The sequence below is a fragment of the Procambarus clarkii genome, chromosome 19, assembly GCF_040958095.1.
Source record: "Procambarus clarkii isolate CNS0578487 chromosome 19, FALCON_Pclarkii_2.0, whole genome shotgun sequence".
Classification (NCBI taxonomy): domain Eukaryota; kingdom Metazoa; phylum Arthropoda; class Malacostraca; order Decapoda; family Cambaridae; genus Procambarus; species Procambarus clarkii.
The window spans coordinates 18,714,337-18,733,019 of record NC_091168.1 but is presented as its reverse complement, the minus strand read 5'-3'; the positions used below and the strand labels follow the sequence as shown (position 1 = coordinate 18,733,019).

Here is an 18,683-nt window from a genome sequence, read left to right as displayed (position 1 = left end):
AAACATACGAGAATTCATCGCGTTCAATGTTTTCGCCCTTGTCGTAATAGGGAGGAGTCTGGTCCAGCACGACCTCTCCCAGTTTACCTCTGCTGGTCCATCATGACCTCAGCTCGTCTAACGTGACCTCACCGGGTCCAGCAGGACCTCATCTGATCTGGCCCGACCTCCCCTGATGCAGCACGACCTCTCCTGATCCAGCACGACCTCTCCTGATGCAGCACGACCTCCCCTGATGCAGCACGACCTCCCCTGATGCAGCACGACCTCCCCTGATCCAGCACGACCTCACCTTGGGAGGTGCTCTGGTTAAACCACGTGGAAAGAATTTGTTACGTTATTAAGCACGACTTACCTTTACATGGGTGGTGATCCAGTCCACGCCGCCCTTGGCCTGTCGGATGATGGTGGCCACGTTGGAGTTGTCCTGGGTAATGGTAGCCACTACGACAGGCTTGGCCATGGCCCTGTGGATGCTGACCCGCTTGGAATTGTTGACTTCATGCTCGTGCGCGTGCTTCTTGAGGAGTCCTGCCGCTTGCATGGTGGAGGTGAGAGCCCCAGCCCCTGGCTCTCAGGGTCGTGTACTAGGTCCTTAATGTGACGGCTGGGTCTAGGCAGTGGCCCTGTCCGGGTCCCGGCCCAGACCGTATGGTGGGCATGGTGTGGGCTAGCTCATGCCCCGCACCTCTACCCATCTAGACGGTATCACGAGTCCAGGGGCCGAGGAAAGCGTTGGTCAGGGGTCCCTCATGGTGCCGCGTCAGGACCATTGTTGTCAGTGCGGCGCCCCGAGGCCATAACACGGAGAGGAACACTTCGGGGGCTCTGTGTCGCACTATTAACATGTGGGTCCAGAAGACTCGCTCTTTATCTTTCACAGTACAAAGTTTGAGCAGGTCAGTGTTAATGGCTAAAGTGAAACTTTCTTAAGAGTTCTTCGCTGCGTTATCTTTCTCGCGCTTTCTTAAAATAATAATTTATGCTAAAAAGATGCTTAGAATTACAATGTTTTTCTAACGGAATTACAATCATAAAATCAATACGTGTGGTGACAAGACAGACCCAACCTTACTGGAGAGCTGGTGACGCTCAAGACGGCCCTGAGTGTCATCTTACCAGAAACAAAAGTGTAAAAGAAACGAGTGTAAACTAAAACATTTCTTGGAAATTTGTAAGTGTTTACGAGGTGTTGACTTCAAGATTAACTTGAGACTAGGAGAATGCTGCCAACTTCAATGTGTGCAGCAGGAGGTAGGAAGGAGAGGGAAAGAGGATTAGAAGGGTAGATAATTACGGGACGGAGGAAGAAGCACACAAGAAGGGCAGGAACTTCGGTAAATATGAGGCACACATTACATATATCAATGTGTGAGAACATTCCATATAGTATTAACCAATAGTGTATACCGCTAAGATCATTAATGATCTCATGATATGTGTGAAATCATTCCATATAGTACTAACATAGTGTATACCGCTAAGAACTTAAGCAAAATGGGTAAAACAAAATTTTCACTTACCCAAATAAAGTCGGTAAGGAATTAGTAAGCGGCAGTCAAAAAATAGATAAAGCTGAGGGCGCCGGAGTCTGAGGGATATCTTGCAATGACTGTAATAAAGTTTACTATGGCCGAACAGACGGGGATCTAAAGACCCGTATTATTCAACACAAGACGTCTGTTACATATAGCCAAGAAAGCTCAGCATTATAAACATGAGACCGAACACAATTATATGGGATAACTCGTGTATAATTTATCCCCAACACACTGGCGTCAAAAGAAAAATAATAGAATTTACTTTTATAAACAATAATCCAAATTTTAATATCTCCTCAGGACAATGGTTACTAGATTTGGTTAGCAATTATCAAACGGTTATTATCTAATGCTTACACCTCAGGACACTTCATTTAACGCCATTCTCGCTCACTGCTGAAGAGGGTCCCGGGTTGGGACCGAAATATAGTCTTGCGTTTATTTGTGTTTTCAAAATAGTGGGTAATTATTTTTGTCAATGTATGTTGGCGGCCGTAAGTATATGAAGGGTCGCGGAGCCAAATGCTGGCTGTGTGATGCTGTGATCTCCACCTTGTGATCCCGGGCCAGGAACTGCGACCCACCATAAGCAAACTTTGAACACTTTTAGGATACCTTAAAACATATGAGAATACGTGAAGGTATTGCAAAGTACCTGGTATCTCGTACAAACAGGTCTAAAATGTCTTATGACTAGGCATTAACTCGTATAATGCTGGAGAGCATGACTGGTCCTGCTCATAGAGTTTACACGCCAGAGTTCACGGGATGGGGTGCAGCCACCAACCACTTGTTGCGGTATATCAACCTGACTCGGCAGTTACTACTTCTCACAGGTGTATGTACAGCGTTACTCAGGCCTGGTGAGTGTATCATTTCTTGTTCATCAGACTTAATTGTTTGGGTCAGTATGATTTACGTATCAGATGGAGGTGGAAATCTAGGTAAGGAACCAATCAGGAATCGAAAGGGTAAAGGAGAGGGTGTGAGGAACGAATGAAAAGGAAGCAAGGAGGAAGGGTGATAGGGATAAAAAGAGTGATGAGAGCTTTGGATTCAGGGGGGGGGAGTAGGTTATAGGGAATTAGAAAGGAAACTTTGATGGAAGTAGTGAAGGAGACTGGGAAAGATGGGGTGAGGAAGAGACGAATCACGTGAATCAAACTATAAATAATTGTGCTCAGAACTGACTAGGCGAGAGCGGTCGTAGGACGGCCGGAGGCATCAATAATATACCAAACACGAAAATACCACCGCCATCCACACGCGCGCACAATCACACATACAATCAATCGTAGACGCATGGCAATATAGTCTGGGAAAATAAATACGTGGAGAGTAACACCAATAGAACGAGAAACGGTAAATTTTGTAAGCCAGTATGTGAGGGACGCCACAAAAATGAGGGTAGTCAACAGAGTAATCACACTAACGTGACTGTATCAATGAGAAAATCCGTAGGAGCCTTGATGAGTGTTCGAACCTATGCAGTGGGTGTTCACACGCGCTAGCGGTAAGACCACGACATGGTAAAAGGATTGCAACCTGGAGTTCTACTGAACACACAAGGATTTCTTGGGACTTCTACTGATTGTGTGATTTTCACACAATCTCCCCATGCACTCTGACTCTGTTATCTAGGCATGTTCCATCTCTGACGCTCCTCTTTCATTGCACAAGAGAGTAATCACACTAACGTGATTGCATCAGTGAGAGAATCCTTTGATTTTTGATGATATAAATGATGAGAAAAACACCGCATAGGTTCGAACCCTCATCACGGCTCTACGGATTTTCCAGCCCGTCCTCGCATACAAAGATCCAAGCTCGTTAATCCAGCCATCAAACCCCCTGTTACTGAATGAAAAGCAGTTTACACACGACTCACAACTGATGACGTCTGAACACTTCCGGAACAAGTGCTTCGCTCATGTCCTCTGTTCGAACCACAATTCTATAAATACTCAGCCCGTCCTCCAAACAAAGATCCAAAAGTGATTCCATGCACCCGCCAAACCCCCTGTTTATGAATGAAAAGCGGTTTACACACGACTCACAACTGCTGACATTCGAACATATCCGGAACAAGTGCTTCTCTGACGAATTTTGTTCGAATCACAACGCTATAAATGCTTCACCCACGTACTACAAATACAAATAATCGCCAACAGAACCTAAACACCTAACCTAACCTATCCTATGCCTATATATACACAATATGCTAATATATTATAATATTAATTTATACTTGAGAAAATTCCCGTTTTGAATGAACGGTATGTTAAAATTTATGAATGCGTCTGTGGGGTTGACCGCTGAATGTAATGGACTTGAGTCGAGGACGGGTTGAAATACTTCACCCACGTGCTTCAAATATAAATAATCGCCAACAGAACCTAAACACCTGACTTATGCCTAACTATGCATAAATTTGTATGTATAATAATATTAATTTATATATGACAAGAAATAAGTTTTTAATACACAGTATGTTAACATTGATGAATGTGTCTGGGGAGGTCGGCCGCTGCTATAAACGCCAAATGTGAGGACGCAACCCGTCCTCGACTAAAGTTCATTACATCCAACGGTCGGCCCCACAGACGTATTCATAGATTTTAACATGCTGTGTATTAAAATTGGTTCTGTTGGCGATTATTTGTATTTGTAGTACGTGGGTGAAGCATTTATAGCGTTGTGATTCGAACAGAATTCGTCAGTGAAGCACTTGTTCCGGAAGTATTCCAACGAAATCAGTTGAGTCGTGTGTAAACCGTTTTTTATTCATAAACAGGGGGTTTGGCGGGTGCATGGGATCACTTTTGGATCTGTTTGGAGGACGGGCTGGGATTTTTCAATGAGGGTAATGAACCAGAGACATCACCTGGGATTCACTCTGAACGAGTTAGACTTCATGGAAGTCAGTAGGAATGAACCCTGAGCAATAAACGATTTCTGTGTACTGACATTTGAGGATCTGCTGGATGTAGGAACGAATGACTTGAAAGAACTGAAAATCTCTTAAGAGAAGGTAACACAATATAAGCATAACATTTGTCTATGACAGTAGGAAAACGTCTGTGTACACCAGAAGGTAAGTTTAACTCACATAAGAGGTAAACTTCCGACAAATTATACAGTAACAATAGTAAGCGGAGGGGAGACAGTTGACACGCACGAGACAACGTAACAATAATTCCTCCAAAACTTCCACCGAACAAGCGTCTCGCCTCATTTTACATTCATGAAACTTCTAATTTAGCAGCCAGAGTTCGACCGAGCAGGGCGCCGTGCAGCCCTCGACCCCTGAGTGGGGCAGGGCGCCGTGCAGCCCTCGACCCCTGAGTGGGGCAGGGCGCCGTGCAGCCCTCGACCCCTGAGTGGGGCAGGGCGCCGTGCAGCCCTCGACCCCTGAGTGGGGCAGGGCGCCGTGCAGCCCTCGACCCCTGAGTGGGGCAGGGCGCCGTGCAGCCCTCGACCCCTGAGTGGGGCAGGGCGCCGTGCAGCCCTCGACCCCTGAGTGGGGCAGGGCGCCGTGCAGCCCTCGACCCCTGAGTGGGGCAGGGCGCCGTGCAGCCCTCGACCCCTGAGTGGGGCAGGGCGCCGTGCAGCCCTCGACCCCTGAGTGGGGCAGGGCGCCGTGCAGCCCTCGACCCCTGAGTGGGGCAGGGCGCCGTGCAGCCCTCGACCCCTGAGTGGGGCAGGGCGCCGTGCAGCCCTCGACCCCTGAGTGGGGCAGGGCGCCGTGCAGCCCTCGACCCCTGAGTGGGGCAGGGCGCCGTGCTGCCCTCGACCCCTGAGTGGGGCAGGGCGCCGTGCTCACCCTCCCTGCACGGTAAGATGATTCACACACTATAGAGACGATTAACATTCAAAAGTAGGTTGACATGTTGTACAGAGCATTGTTACGCTGTAAAAAACCATGCTGTAAAAAGGTTTAGCATGCTGAAAAGCAGATTGATACGCCCGAAAAAGAACTGATATATTGAAAAAAAGGATTGGCACGCTGTACAGAGGATTGACTCGCTGTAAAGAGGATTGACTCGCTGTAAAGGGGATTGACACGTTGGTTGTTAGTTCTAATTAGGTTTTATGCTCCCAAGTTCTCAATTAGCTTCTCATCCTGTGAGATCACCTATAATTGGTTAAGTTGGATGAATCGTCTTGTTCCCCATCTGTCGTCTTCCACGTGTTCTGTTAGCAAGCAAAAGTCCTTTCTATTATTTCAACGAATTTTGTTTTGATCGTTGTTATACCACGGTGCAGGTAGCTATACTTCCACTCAATTTCGCCATAGTTTACATGCCCGTGATCGCTAATTGTGCTCTAATTCAGCTTGTTGTTAGTGCAGTGTTTGTGTGGCTGCTTGTGTTCTTGTACTGATGTGTGTGTGTTCTGTTGTGGAGGGAGGGGGGGGGGGGCGCATGTCAACACCACCGTGTTCTACACATACTCTACTAGTGATCCACTACTAGTCCAAGCTTCCTCTTATAGTCTTCAAATTAATTAAAAGTTAAATTCCTCTTGATAAGGAGTGTTAACTCTCTACCATTATTTCCATTCTTGCCACACCAGGGGACAACACCCCGGGGGGAGAACACACCAGGGGTACAACAGGCCTGGGGTACAACAGGTGGGGTACAACACCTGGGGTACAACAGGTGGGGTACAACACCTAGGGTACAAGGGAGCTGGTGTGAAACACACCAGTAACACACAGTCACGGTAACACTGCGTCACAGTTAACGAACATTGTCACCCACATGTGTCCACCTCCATAATTGGTGTTATTGTACACTAAAGAGTGGGGCCACACCCAGTTCCTCGGATGCAACAGCTGCAACACTCACTAACTCAAATGCGGCACTCGTCAATACAACCAACACCCGCCAACGTGGCTGTTAAACTCAACACAGTTGCAACACTCAACACAGGAGCACAGATCGTCAACACTTCAGGCATGGGGGGTCAACACTGGCGGAGGAGGAAGTTGTTGATGATTGTAAGACAGGAGCCAGCCTGAGGGCGAGGGCGGCAGCGTCCACACGGGTACTAGTGAGCAGACCACGAGGTACAGTATTGGACTAGTGAGTGTCAGGCCGCAGGTAGTGGTGGCTCTCTCTCTCCCTCCCTCCTATCCACATGCCATCCCCGCCACCACCTCCCACCCCAACCTAACATGCAGCCCTTCCCCCCCATCCACTATCACTACACCCACCCCACATGCCGCCCCCTCCACCAACACTTTTTTTCCAACACCACTCGCACCAACCAACAGGCGGCCCCCTCCACCACCACACCTACCACCACATATACCCCACCCCCCACCCCACATCCCACCTTCAAGTGCGGTGAGAAAGTACCACCTTCACAACCAGGCCTATACCACCACTAGTACCACCTTCAGAACTAGGCCTACTTCCACTAGTACCACCTTCACAACTAGGCCTACTTCCACTAGTACCACCTTCACAACTAGGCCTACCACCACTAGTATCACCTTCACAACTAAGCCTACCACCACTAGTATCACCTTCACAACTAGGCCTACCACCACTAGTACCTGGAGCCGGCCTAGCAACCAGGCGGTAGGCTGTTACCATGCAGTTGGTCACTTCAGGAACGTTACTCCAACTGTGGCCAATGGTCCGCGGCGCACTGCTCGCCTTATCACTATAGACAACAACAACAACAGAATTTATATGGAATTTTACGCCAGTGCCAGAAATTTGTATGTTATATTGTAAAGTTCTTTATGTCGACTAAACGTGAGATAATGAGAATAAGACATACTCAATAACCATTTCGTTATCAGTCCTGCTATCTACGTTATAGCTGGCTATGAGCTCTCCCTTGAGCTGATCACTTTAGTCTAAGCCTACATATTTCCCAAGGTGCGGGGGGGAAAAAAAAATTATATATATATATATATATATATATATATATATATATATATATATATATATATATATATATATATATATATATATATATATATGTCGTACCTAGTAGCCAGAACTCACTTTTTGGCCTACTATGCATGGCTCGATTTGCCTAATAAGCCAAATTTTCCTGAATTAATATATTTTTTCTAATTTTTTTCTTATGAAATGATAAAGCTACCCATTTCATTATGTATGAGGTCAATTTTTTTTTATTGTAGTTAAAATTAACGTAGATATATGACCGAACCTAACCAACCCTACCTAACCTAACCTATCTTTATAGGTTAGGTTTGGTTAGGTAGCCGAAAAAGTTAGGGTAGGTTAGGTTAGGTAGGTTAGGTAGTCGAAAAACAATTAATTCATGAAAACTTGGCTTATTAGGCAAATCGGGCCTTGCATAGTAGGCTGAGAAGTGCGTTCTGGCTACTAGGTACGACATATATATATATATCTGAAACGCAAAGACATAGTGAAAGATACGACAATAATTCAGCCCGTCCTCTAAACAAAGGCTCAAAGTCTATTCCATACACCCGCCAAACCCCTTGTTTATGAATGAAAAACTGTTTACACACGACTCAAAACTGATGAAGTCCGAACACTTCCGGAACAAGTGCTTCACTGACAACTTTGATTCGAACCACAACGCTGTAAATGCTTCATCCACGTACTATACAAATACCAGCCCGTCCTCCAAACAAAGATCCAAAAGTGATTCCATGCATCCGCCAAACCCCCTGTTTATGAATTAAGAGCGGTTTACACACGACTCACAACTGCTAACGTTCGAACATATCCGGAACAAGTGCTTCACTGACAAATTTTGTTCGAATCACAACGCTGTAAATGCTTCACCCACGTACTACAAATACAAATAATCGCCAACAGAACCTAAACACCTAACCTAACCTATCCTATCCTATGCCTATATATACACAATATGCTAATATATTATAATATTAATTTATACTTGCGAAAATTCCCATTTTGAATGAACAGCATGTTAAAATTGATGAATGCGTCTGTGGGGTTGATCGCTGATTGTAATGGACTTGAGTCGAGGACGGGTTGACAAATACAAATAATCGCCAATAGACCCTAAATACCTAACCTAACCAGTGCCTAAATATGTACAATACGCTAATATATAATAATATTAATTTATATATGAGAAAAATGTTGTATTGAATGAACAAAATGTTAAATTGGTGAATGTGTCTTTGGGGTCGACCGTTGGATAGAATGGACTTGGTCTGAGGACGGGGTGGCTGTTGACACGTCAACATGGCAACAGGTCGGCAGCCATAACTACCTCAGTAGACACGACTTGCTGCAGTGTCAATGGTTGGGGGGGGGGGAGGGAGGTAGTGACAAGCTGCTCCCCCCCACCACCACCGTCAACCACTGATGGCTCCATCCCAACTTTTAGGGACGATTCGATAAATAATTTGAAAGAGTTAAGTTGAAACGCAGCAAGTAGATGACTAGTAGGCGGGGCAGGTAGAGGGCTAGTAGGCGGGGCATAAAGGGATAGACCTCGCTCCCCCATAGACACTGACTGGTAAGTACTGATAGGTAAGTAGCTGCGTCAACCCACTAATGCCTCCCTCCTCCAGCAGCGTCCTGCAGTTATACCTGGACAATACTGAGGGCACTGAGGTGCTCCTGGGTAGTAACGAGGGCACTGAGGTGCTCCTGGGTAGTAACGAGGGCACTGAGGTGCTCCTGGGTAGTAACGAGGGCACTGAGGTGCTCCTGGATAGTAACGAGGGCACTGAGGTGCTCCTGGATAGTAACGAGGGCACTGAGGTGCTCCTGGATAGTAACGAGGGCACTGAGGTGCTCCTGGATAGTAACGAGGGCACTGAGGTGCTCCTGGATAGTAACGAGGGCACTGAGGTGCTCCTGGATAGTAACGAGGGCACTGAGGTGCTCCTGGGTAGTAACGAGGGCACTGAGGTGCTCCTGGGTAGTAACGAGGGCACTGAGGTGCTCCTGGGTAGTAACGAGGGCACTGAGGTGCTCCTGGGTAGTAACGAGGGCACTGAGGTGCTCCTGGGTAGTAACGAGGGCACTGAGGTGCTCCTGGGTAGTAACGAGGGCACTGAGGTGCTCCTGGGTAGTAACGAGGGCACTGAGGTGCTCCTGGGTAGTAACGAGGGCACTGAGGTGCTCCTGGATAGTAACGAGGGCACTGAGGTGCTCCTGGGTAGTAACGAGGGCACCGAGGTGCTCCTGGATAGTAACGAGGGCACCGAGGTGCTCCTGGGTAGTAACGAGGGCACCGAGGTGCTCCTGGGTAGTAACGAGGGCACCGAGGTGCTCCTGGGTAGTAACGAGGGCACCGAGGTGCTCCTGGGTAGTAACGAGGGCACCGAGGTGCTCCTGGGTAGTAACGAGGGCACCGAGGTGCTCCTGGGTAGTAACGAGGACACCGAGGTGCTCCTGGGTAGTAACGAGGGCACTAAGGGGCGCCCCGAGAAATACGAGAGAAGCTTGCCATTTACCAACCCGTCCTCGACTCAAGTCCATTGCATCCAGCGGTCGACCCCCACAGACGCATTCATAAATTTTAACATACTGTTCATTCAAAACAGGAATTTTCTTCAATGTAAATTATTATTATATTAGCATATTGTGCATATATAGGCATAGGTTAGGTTAGGTGTTTAGGTTCTGTTGGCGATTATTTGTATTTGTAGTACGTGGGTGAAACATTTACTGCGTAGTGGTTCGAACAAAATTCGTCAGTGAAGCACTTGTTCCGGAAGTGTTCGAACGAAATCAATTGAGAGTCGTGTGTAAACCGTTTTTCATTCATAAACAGAGGGTTTGACGGGTGCATGGAATCACTTTTGGGTCTTTGGAGGAAGGGCTAAGCATTTACCGAGGACGCAACGAGGCGAACGAGCGATACGTAGATCAAGAATGCTTTTAAGTTCTTGGTGCAGACATTTCTAGGCGTGCTTACCTATACGGGGGAGCGAGATCTAGCGGGAGTGTGTGGTTTCTTCAGTCACCCATGAGAGGTGCTCTTTGATATGCTTCTGGTCTATTACCATTCTCTTTGTCAGTTGATTTGAGTCAGTCTTCCCTCTTTCGCTCTGTCTGTTGCCTACTCTCACACGGCGCAAACCTTGACGAAACGCACATCCACTTGGCCAGTGTTGCGTAATAATTTAACAACCCGAAAGACAGATTCGTGTGTCGTTATATCTGCTCACTTCAAGGTTCGTTCTGCCTTCCCTCGCCAGAGCCGGCGCTGCCGTCCCTCGCCAGAGCCGGCGCTGCCTTCCCTCGCCAGAGCCGGCGCTGCCTTCCCTCGCCAGAGTCGGCGCTGCCTTCCCTCGCCAGAGTCAGCGCTGCCTTCCCTCGCCAGAGGCGGTGACCGTTGTTGAGCTGCCACTCTCGCCGGATCTCTGGGAACATCAGCTATAAAATGGATTAAAATGTTTTACATAGCGGCGTGTTGCCTCTGGCACGAGAAGTTGCTGGCGCCGCCGGTGCGTGTTGTTACAGCGTCAGCAGCCGCTAGAGTGGTTGTGGGAGAAGAGTTGACATAAGATCGCTCTCTCTCTCTCTGCGTCTCTGTGTGTGTGAGAGGGAGGGGGGGGGGGCCTCGCGGCTGAGTGGACAACGCTCGGGGATCGTAGTCCTACGGGTCCGGGCCGAGGCGGAAACAAATGGGCATAGTTTCTATCACCCTGATATATCTGTTCACCAAGCAGTAATCAGGTACCTGGGATTTAGACAGCTGCTACGGGCTGCTTCCTGGGGATGGAGGGTGCGCTCGTTGGGCGAAATATATGTAATAGACATTGTAGAGGAAAAATAGATTGGTTAGAAAGGCGGGGTCCAAGAGATAATAGCTCGATTCTGCAGACACAAATAGTAAATACACGCACGAAACTGGAAAAGGTGCAACGACATGCAACAAAATGGCTTCCGGAACTGAGAAACATAAGTTACGAAGAAAGATTAGAAGCGTTAAACATGCCAAAACTATAAGATTGAAGAAAGAGAGGTGATATGATCACCACTTACAAAACACTAACAGGAATCAACTAAATTGACAAAGAGGATTTCCTGAAACCAGCAACTTCACGAACAAAAGGACACAGATTCAAGCTAAGGAAACAAAGAGTGCCGAAAAAAATATTAGAAAGTTTTCTTATTGAAACAGAGCGGTAGACGGTTGGAATAAGCTAAGTGAGAAGGTGGTGGAGACTAAAACTGTCAGTTGTTTCAAAGCCTTATACGACAAAGAATACTGGGAAGCCGGGACACCACGAGCGTAGCTCTCATCCTGTAACTACACTTAGGTAATTACACATAGCAGGGCAGGACGCCTGTAGTGTATCGCCGGACGACTTCCACACAACTCTGTACTTCTGACCCCCCACAGTTATTTAATATTTAATGATGTGTAGCAAAGATTCCCGTTAGCATGCGATTTCCGGCACCTGCCCACCCTCACTGCGCGCCCCGCAGACTCATCTAGTGGTGTCTGGTTAGATATTTTCTCTCTTATCTCTGGTACGTCTCCTTGCTATACTATGAAGACCTGGAATTTCTTATTGAGTTCATTGCACACTTCCTTGTCGTTGTCCATCTTCGTGTGTGTGTGTATGGTGCATGTGTGTGTGTGTGGGATGCGTGTTTGTGTGTGCGTGCGCGCGTAAGTGTACAGAGGTTCCTGGCACCCTCACTACACCTGGACACGTATTTAAGCACTGATCAATATCCTCAATGTCTTGGACACGGCACCTTAGTAGCCGCAAGACTCCCACACTTATGACCCTAAACTGTGACGCACTTCCCAGCCACGGCGGCTGCCACGGCTTTCTTCACTACTTCTTTAAATGCTAATGTCACAGCTATTGTGGCGGCAAGTGTCATAGTGACTACCACAGCTATTGTCACAGCTATTGTCTCGCTTTCTGCCACCACCGTCAAAACTGTTAGTACTCGTCACGGTTACTGTGAAGGTCATTTTTAATATGGAGGACATAATCAGTAGTGCGCCAGCATACCGGGAATATTTGGGTCACTGCCTGGCGACCTGCGGGGAGTTACTGCTTGTAGTACTCAGGTACCAGTGGTGATGGGCTCCAGGAAGTGGTGATGGGCTCCAGGAAGTGGTGATGGGCTCCAGGAAGTGGTGATGGGCTCCAGGAAGTGGTGATGGGCTCCAGGAAGTGGTGATGGGCTCCAGGAAGTGGTGATGGGCTCCAGGAAGTGGTGATGGGCTCCAGGAAGTGGTGATGGGCGCCAGGAAGTGGTGATGGGCGCCAGGAAGTGGTGATGGGCGCCAGGAAGTGGTGATGGGCGCCAGGAAGTGGTGATGGGCGCCAGGAAGTGGTGATGGGCGCCAAGAAGTGGTGATGGGCGCCAGGAAGTGGTGATGGGCGCCAAGAAGTGGTGATGGGCGCCAGGAAGTGGTGATGGGCGCCAGGAAGTGGTGATGGGCGCCAGGAAGTGGTGATGGGCGCCAGGAAGTGGTGATGGGCGCCAGGAAGTGGTGATGGGCGCCAGGAAGTGGTGATGGGCGCCAGGAAGTGGTGATGGGCGCCAGGAAGTGGTGATGGGCGCCAGGAAGTGGTGATGGGCGCCAGGAAGTGGTGATGGGCGCCAGGAAGTGGTGATGGGCGCCAGGAAGTGGTGATGGGCGCCAGGAAGTGGTGATGGGCGCCAGGAAGCGGTGATGGGCGCCAGGAAGTGGTGATGGGCGCCAGGAAGTGGTGATGGGCGCCAGGAAGTGGTGATGGGCGCCAGGAAGTGGTGATGGGCTCCAGGAAGTGGTGATGGGCTCCAGGAAGTGGTGATGGGCGCCAGGAAGTGGTGATGGGCGCCAGGAAGTGGTGATGGGCGCCAGGAAGTGGTGATGGGCTCCAGAAAGTGGTGATGGGCTCCAGGAAGTGGTGATGGGCTCCAGGAAGTGGTGATGGGCGCCAGGAAGTGGTGATGGGCGCCAGGAAGTGGTGATGGGCGCCAGGAAGTGGTGATGGGCTCCAGGTACGAGTGGTGAAGGGCTCCAGGTACGAGTGGTGAAGGGCTCCAAGTACGAGTGGTGAAGGGCTCCAAGTACGAGTGGTGAAGGGCTCAAATGGATATTGAACATTTATCAGGTTATAAAAACGAGTGTAGATTAATCTGGTGTTTTAAATGCACAACTTTTCCAAGTTGTCGTGTAAATGGCTTCTTTCTTCAATTAATGTTCCAGGCTCATATAAACCTGTTTTATATTGAACTCGGTTATTCTCGGTTATTTTATATTGAACTCAGAAGTCATTTGAAAGTTTGCTGCCGAAGAGCAGTTTTCATGAGAAATTTTGAGAAACGTCTTTGGAAATGGAGTATTATTGCGACTAAAACGTGACAGAACATAAATTAAATGTCAACGACAACTGCCCAGAGACTTACCTGCCCGTCCCAGATGGTCGCGTTAGGAGCAGACGCCGCCAGCTGATAACTCACCTGGTGCTGGCCTGTGGCAGGTGGCTCCTCAGGCTCCTCTCACCCACACACACTTACCTCAGAGCAACCACGAGCAACAGCAATAATTAGGGACAGTGGGGGGGAATAAGGAGTGAGAAGGACTTTGACGGTTAGATATGGTAAACGTGGACAAGTTGGGAATGAAAAAGTATAGGGAACATGAAGCAATGAGAAAGTGAAAGGATTGGGAAATGGGGGATGAGAAGGGGAACGCGAAGAGCTGATGAACATGAAATATTATGGAACGGAATGGACTATATAATGTGGAGAATGAGGTGGAAAGTGGACAATGGAATGGATAGTGAAATTGGAATGATTTGTGCAAGACAGTTACGGAAACATAGGTAGAATGAGAATTTGTTTTTATTTGAATGACAGTGGAATGAAAAGGACTGCGGGACGGAAGGACTGCGGGACGGAAGGACAGGGAAGAAAGGTTTCATGGACACGTGCAAGTACAAAAAAAGTTTATAGGTTCATATTCTCGCTTTGCCCGGGGCTGTCATTGATGTGTGTGTGTGTATATGTGTATAAGAAGCCCACAACGTAGGTACACACATACACACGTCTTACCTTGAGTGGGTTGAACCTCGGGAAGGGACGAATGGTCTTGGTGGCAGCGTGGGGGGGCAGACTACCATCCAGCTGGGACTTGGTGCTGGAGCGTCTCTTCTGCCTCTTATTCCGAACGTAGAGAGCGGCCTGCATGCTGGCCTCGGTGAGTTGGGGTTACGCAACAACACCAAACACCTTCTCAATCGAGGCACTCGTTACCTCTCTCACTCAAGACCTTGACAGTCTCGTGCAACAGGACACAACTCCCTCCTGCTCCTCACCCACTGTGCCATGATACTAAACACTGAGACTTGGCCACTTTTGTGTAGTGAGCTCAGTTGCGAGAATTTTGTAAGGTGACTAGATTATACTGAGGGACAGACAAACGAAGGAGGGCTACTAATTGTGGTAGTAGTTGTGATGGTGGTTGTGGAGGAGGGCTACTATTGGTAGTAGTAGTAGTAGTGATGGTAGTTGTGTAGGAGGAAGAGGAGCTCGGTGCCTAGGATGGTGGTATCGAGGTGTTTTATTTTTGTGAAGGTGAGGTCTCCCTGAGAAGGCAGCCGTCGAGGGGCTAAGCAACGCCCAGTCGCCTCGGGTATGCGGAGCCGGCCTGGGGAGGGGAGAGAGAAGACAGAGGCCGGACGTCAACACAAGCACACCACAAGCTGTACCAAGGCCAATCATTAACAAAAACTAGAGAAAGAAAACTTTCGTGACATTGAAAAAACATGACAAAACATTCATGACATAGGTACTACCATTACAATCAAGTCGTCTTTAAAAGCACTGACTTCTACAACTGTGGTACAGTATTAGATCAACATGTTAAAACTCAAGCTGCCCCACACAAATGTACTCCACTTGACACGACTCATCTGCTAGTTATTATGTGAAAATGTGCCTGTATAACTAGATATGGCCTTAGTAATCACCGAATATTTAATATATTTCGAAAACTCATCGGAAATCTGAACCACGTGATCCTTAACTTAGGTTAGGTTAAAGTTGTATAGTTTTAATTATATGGCCTTAGTTTATAACTTTGTGGAGTTAATTGTCGTGTGGCAGCCTTGAGGCGCCCTGTGGACTGTGCCCCAAGACACGAATCCACCCATCACAGTTGGTAACTCCATTTTATTTTTACAATTGTTGCTCTAGTTCTAGGGCACAGACAGAAACAGAAGAACACAGAGAATAGAGAGACAGAATTAGCCAAAGCACAAACCATCAAACAAAGAACTAAAATAAGTGAGAAAAGCAGAGAGAAGAACATGGAAAATAGGAAGGGATTAATTCAGTAGACTGGAGCATCAAGTGCAGGGTTAGAACATATGCCCGAGCCTGGCTCGCGGAGAATGTTACCACACTACATTACAGCTCACACTTTACTGAACCTTGAGAAACGTAACTCATCAAGCGGTGCGTCTGGGTGGCGTGCTGTCTAGGAACCACATTTAGCAGAGACTATCATGCATACAAGCAGCCAGTGAGCCTTATCATGCTATCAGGCTGGTGGTCGTCACGCAGTAAATGATTCTTGTGGAAACACGAAACGTTGAAACGTAATAACAAGCAAGTGGGGTCACAGTAGGGTCGTCTTCGCACCTGCTACCCGTTACGAGAGTAGCGGGTAGCAGGTACCGCATTGTACCCCACACTCGCCTGTCTTCCAGGACCATATTGTACCCCACACTCGCCTGTCTTCCAGGACCATATTGTACCCCACACTCGCCGGTCTTCCAGGACCATATTGTACCCTCCACACACGCTAAACAAGTTTCCAAGGGAACAAAACATAATCGGACTTACAGACTAAATCTACTCTGGTTGAAACCTAGGTACTGAAGTATGTGGGGCTGCGGTCAGAGTACCTTGAGTGAGTAATGAATCATATTATATAGCAGAATCTAGTGTTAGTGAGCAAACTGTCCACGTGCCAGTAAAATAAGATAAAAAATGGATTTTGAAGTTTCGGTTTAGGTTCTGAACTTTCAAGTGCTTGTGGAGTTCACACACGTTTTTAAATTAACGTTGTTACATTCGTTTTGCATTGATCAAATTAGGTTAGGTTTGGTTAGGTAAGGTTAGGTTTGTTTGGTTTGGTTAGGTAAGATTTGGTAAGAATAAGCTTGGTTAAGTTAGGTTAGGTTTGGTTAGGTTCGATCCAAAGATGACTGGAAGGTTGTAGAAAATGAATCTTTCAATAATTACTAGTTTCTTTACTAGTGTGGCCGCATCTGTGTCTTTCTTCCTACCGTGCCACTGTCCACTTAAGGGGAGTCCCTCACTCAGCCATGTACCCCGTAATGTGTAAGGTAAACCGGCCGCTCCCAGGTCTCCAATCTCTGCATACACTGGCCTGACCCGGGCTCCCTGCTGCCCAGTTGCTCGCCACTAACGTCCGGAGCCAAAGGGCGCCAGTCTGGCTAGTACTTTAGTCAAAAGTCAGATAAGTCACAACACTCCCGATGTTTCCGTAGTGTTGGTGTTTACTCCCGATGTTTCCGTAGTGTAGGTGTTTACTCCCGATGTTTCCGTAGTGTTGGTGTTTACTCCCGATGTTTCCGTAGTGTAGGTGTTTACTCCCGATGTTTCCGTAGTGTTGGTGTTTACTCCCGATGTTTCCGTAGTGTAGGTGTTTACTCCCGATGTTTCCGTAGTGTTGGTGTTTACTCCCGATGTTTCCGTAGTGTAGGTGTTTACTCCCGATGTTTCCGTAGTGTTGGTGTTTACTCCCGATGTTTCCGTAGTGTTGGTGTTTACTCCCGATGTTTCCGTAGTGTTGGTGTTTACTCCCGATGTTTCCGTAGTGTAGGTGTTTACTCCCGATGTTTCCGTAGTGTTGGTGTTTACTCCCGATGTTTCAGTAGTGTAGGTGTTTACTCCCGATGTTTCCGTAGTGTTGGTGTTTACTCCCGATGTTTCCGTAGTGTTGGTGTTTACTCCCGATGCTTCCGTAGTGTTGGTGTTTACTCCCGATGTTTCCGTAGTGTAGGTGTTTACTCCCGATGTTTCCGTAGTGTTGGTGTTTACTCCCGATGTTTCCGTAGTGTAGGTGTTTACTCCCGATGTTTCCGTAGTGTTAGTGTTTACTCCCGATGTTTCCGTAGTGTTGGTGTTTACTCCCGATGTTTCCGTAGTGTTGGTGTTTACTCCCGATGTTTCCGTAGTGTTGGTGTTTACTCCCGATGTTTCCGTAGTGTTGGTGTTTACTCCCGATGTTTCCGTAGTGTTGGTGTTTACTCCCGATGTTTCCGTAGTGTTGGTGTTTACTCCCGATGTTTCCGTAGTGTTGGTGTTTACTCCCGATGTTTCCGTAGTGTTGGTGTTTACTCCCGATGTTTCCGTAGTGTTGTACGTTTGTTGTTTACTCCCGATGTTCACTAACCGCGCACTTTCTTGGTTTACTTGAAACTGATGGACGTAATTCATTCGGGTTACACGTATATTTTCTGAGAGGGTAAGAGGGGAGGGCGAAGTTAAAGAGTGGTAAAGAGGAAGGGGGAGAAGGGGTAGAAAAGTGAATGGGGTGGGAAAGGGGACAGAGGTGAGAGAAGGAGAAAGACGAAATGTGAGGAGGAAGATGGATGAGACAGGAGAGGGGGAGGAGAGGGGGTAGATGGGGGGGGGTGAAGGAAAGAGAGGGGGGTGGGATAGGAGGACAAGGGGGAGGGATTGATATCCAGCACACACCTGAAAATGAAGAAACGACGACGTTTCGGTCTGTCCTGGACTATTATCAAGGGAGGGGAGAGTGAGAGGGGTGTAGAGGGGTGAGAGGGAATGATGAGGGAGAGGGGTGAGAGGGAATGTTGGAGGAGAAGGGTGGAGAGGAGCCGGCGGGAGAGGGAAACAGTGAAATATACAACAGCAATTCGTTTATACAGCAAATTTATGTACACTAATTCAGATACATCATTATATAATTCATATACACCATCCTTGTACACCAACCATCCTTGTACGCCAACCATCCTTGTACGCCAACCATCCTTGTACGCCAACCATCCTTGTACGCCAACCACCCTTGCACGCCAACCACCCTTGTACGCCAACCACCCTTGCACGCCAACCACCCTTGCACGCCAACCACCCTTGCACACCAACCACCCTTGCACACCAACCACCCTTGCACACCAAC

General features: G+C 47.9%; 2 protein-coding genes across 4 annotated transcripts in view; both read left to right on the top strand.

Annotated features, from left to right (window-relative positions):
* Positions 1 to 18,683, top strand: part of LOC123752625 (protein O-linked-mannose beta-1,2-N-acetylglucosaminyltransferase 1) — a 140,671-nt gene that overhangs the window by 45,570 nt on the left and 76,418 nt on the right. The window lies entirely within an intron of this gene.
* Positions 9,086 to 10,884, top strand: LOC138366313 (mucin-22-like). The gene is made up of 2 exons (XM_069327340.1): positions 9,086 to 10,012; positions 10,717 to 10,884. The coding sequence occupies exons 1-2, from the start codon at positions 9,086 to 9,088 to the stop codon at positions 10,882 to 10,884; spliced, it is 1,095 nt and encodes a 364-aa protein (XP_069183441.1).

Excerpts from the sequence above, each read along its gene's own strand:
- LOC138366313 (XM_069327340.1), top strand. The coding sequence starts at position 9,086 with ATGCCTCCCTCCTCCAGCAGCGTCCTGCAGTTATACCTGGACAATACT. Across the intron at positions 10,013-10,716 it reads CCAACCCGTCCTCGACTCAA|GTTCGTTCTGCCTTCCCTCG; the intron begins GTCCATTGCATC and ends GCTCACTTCAAG.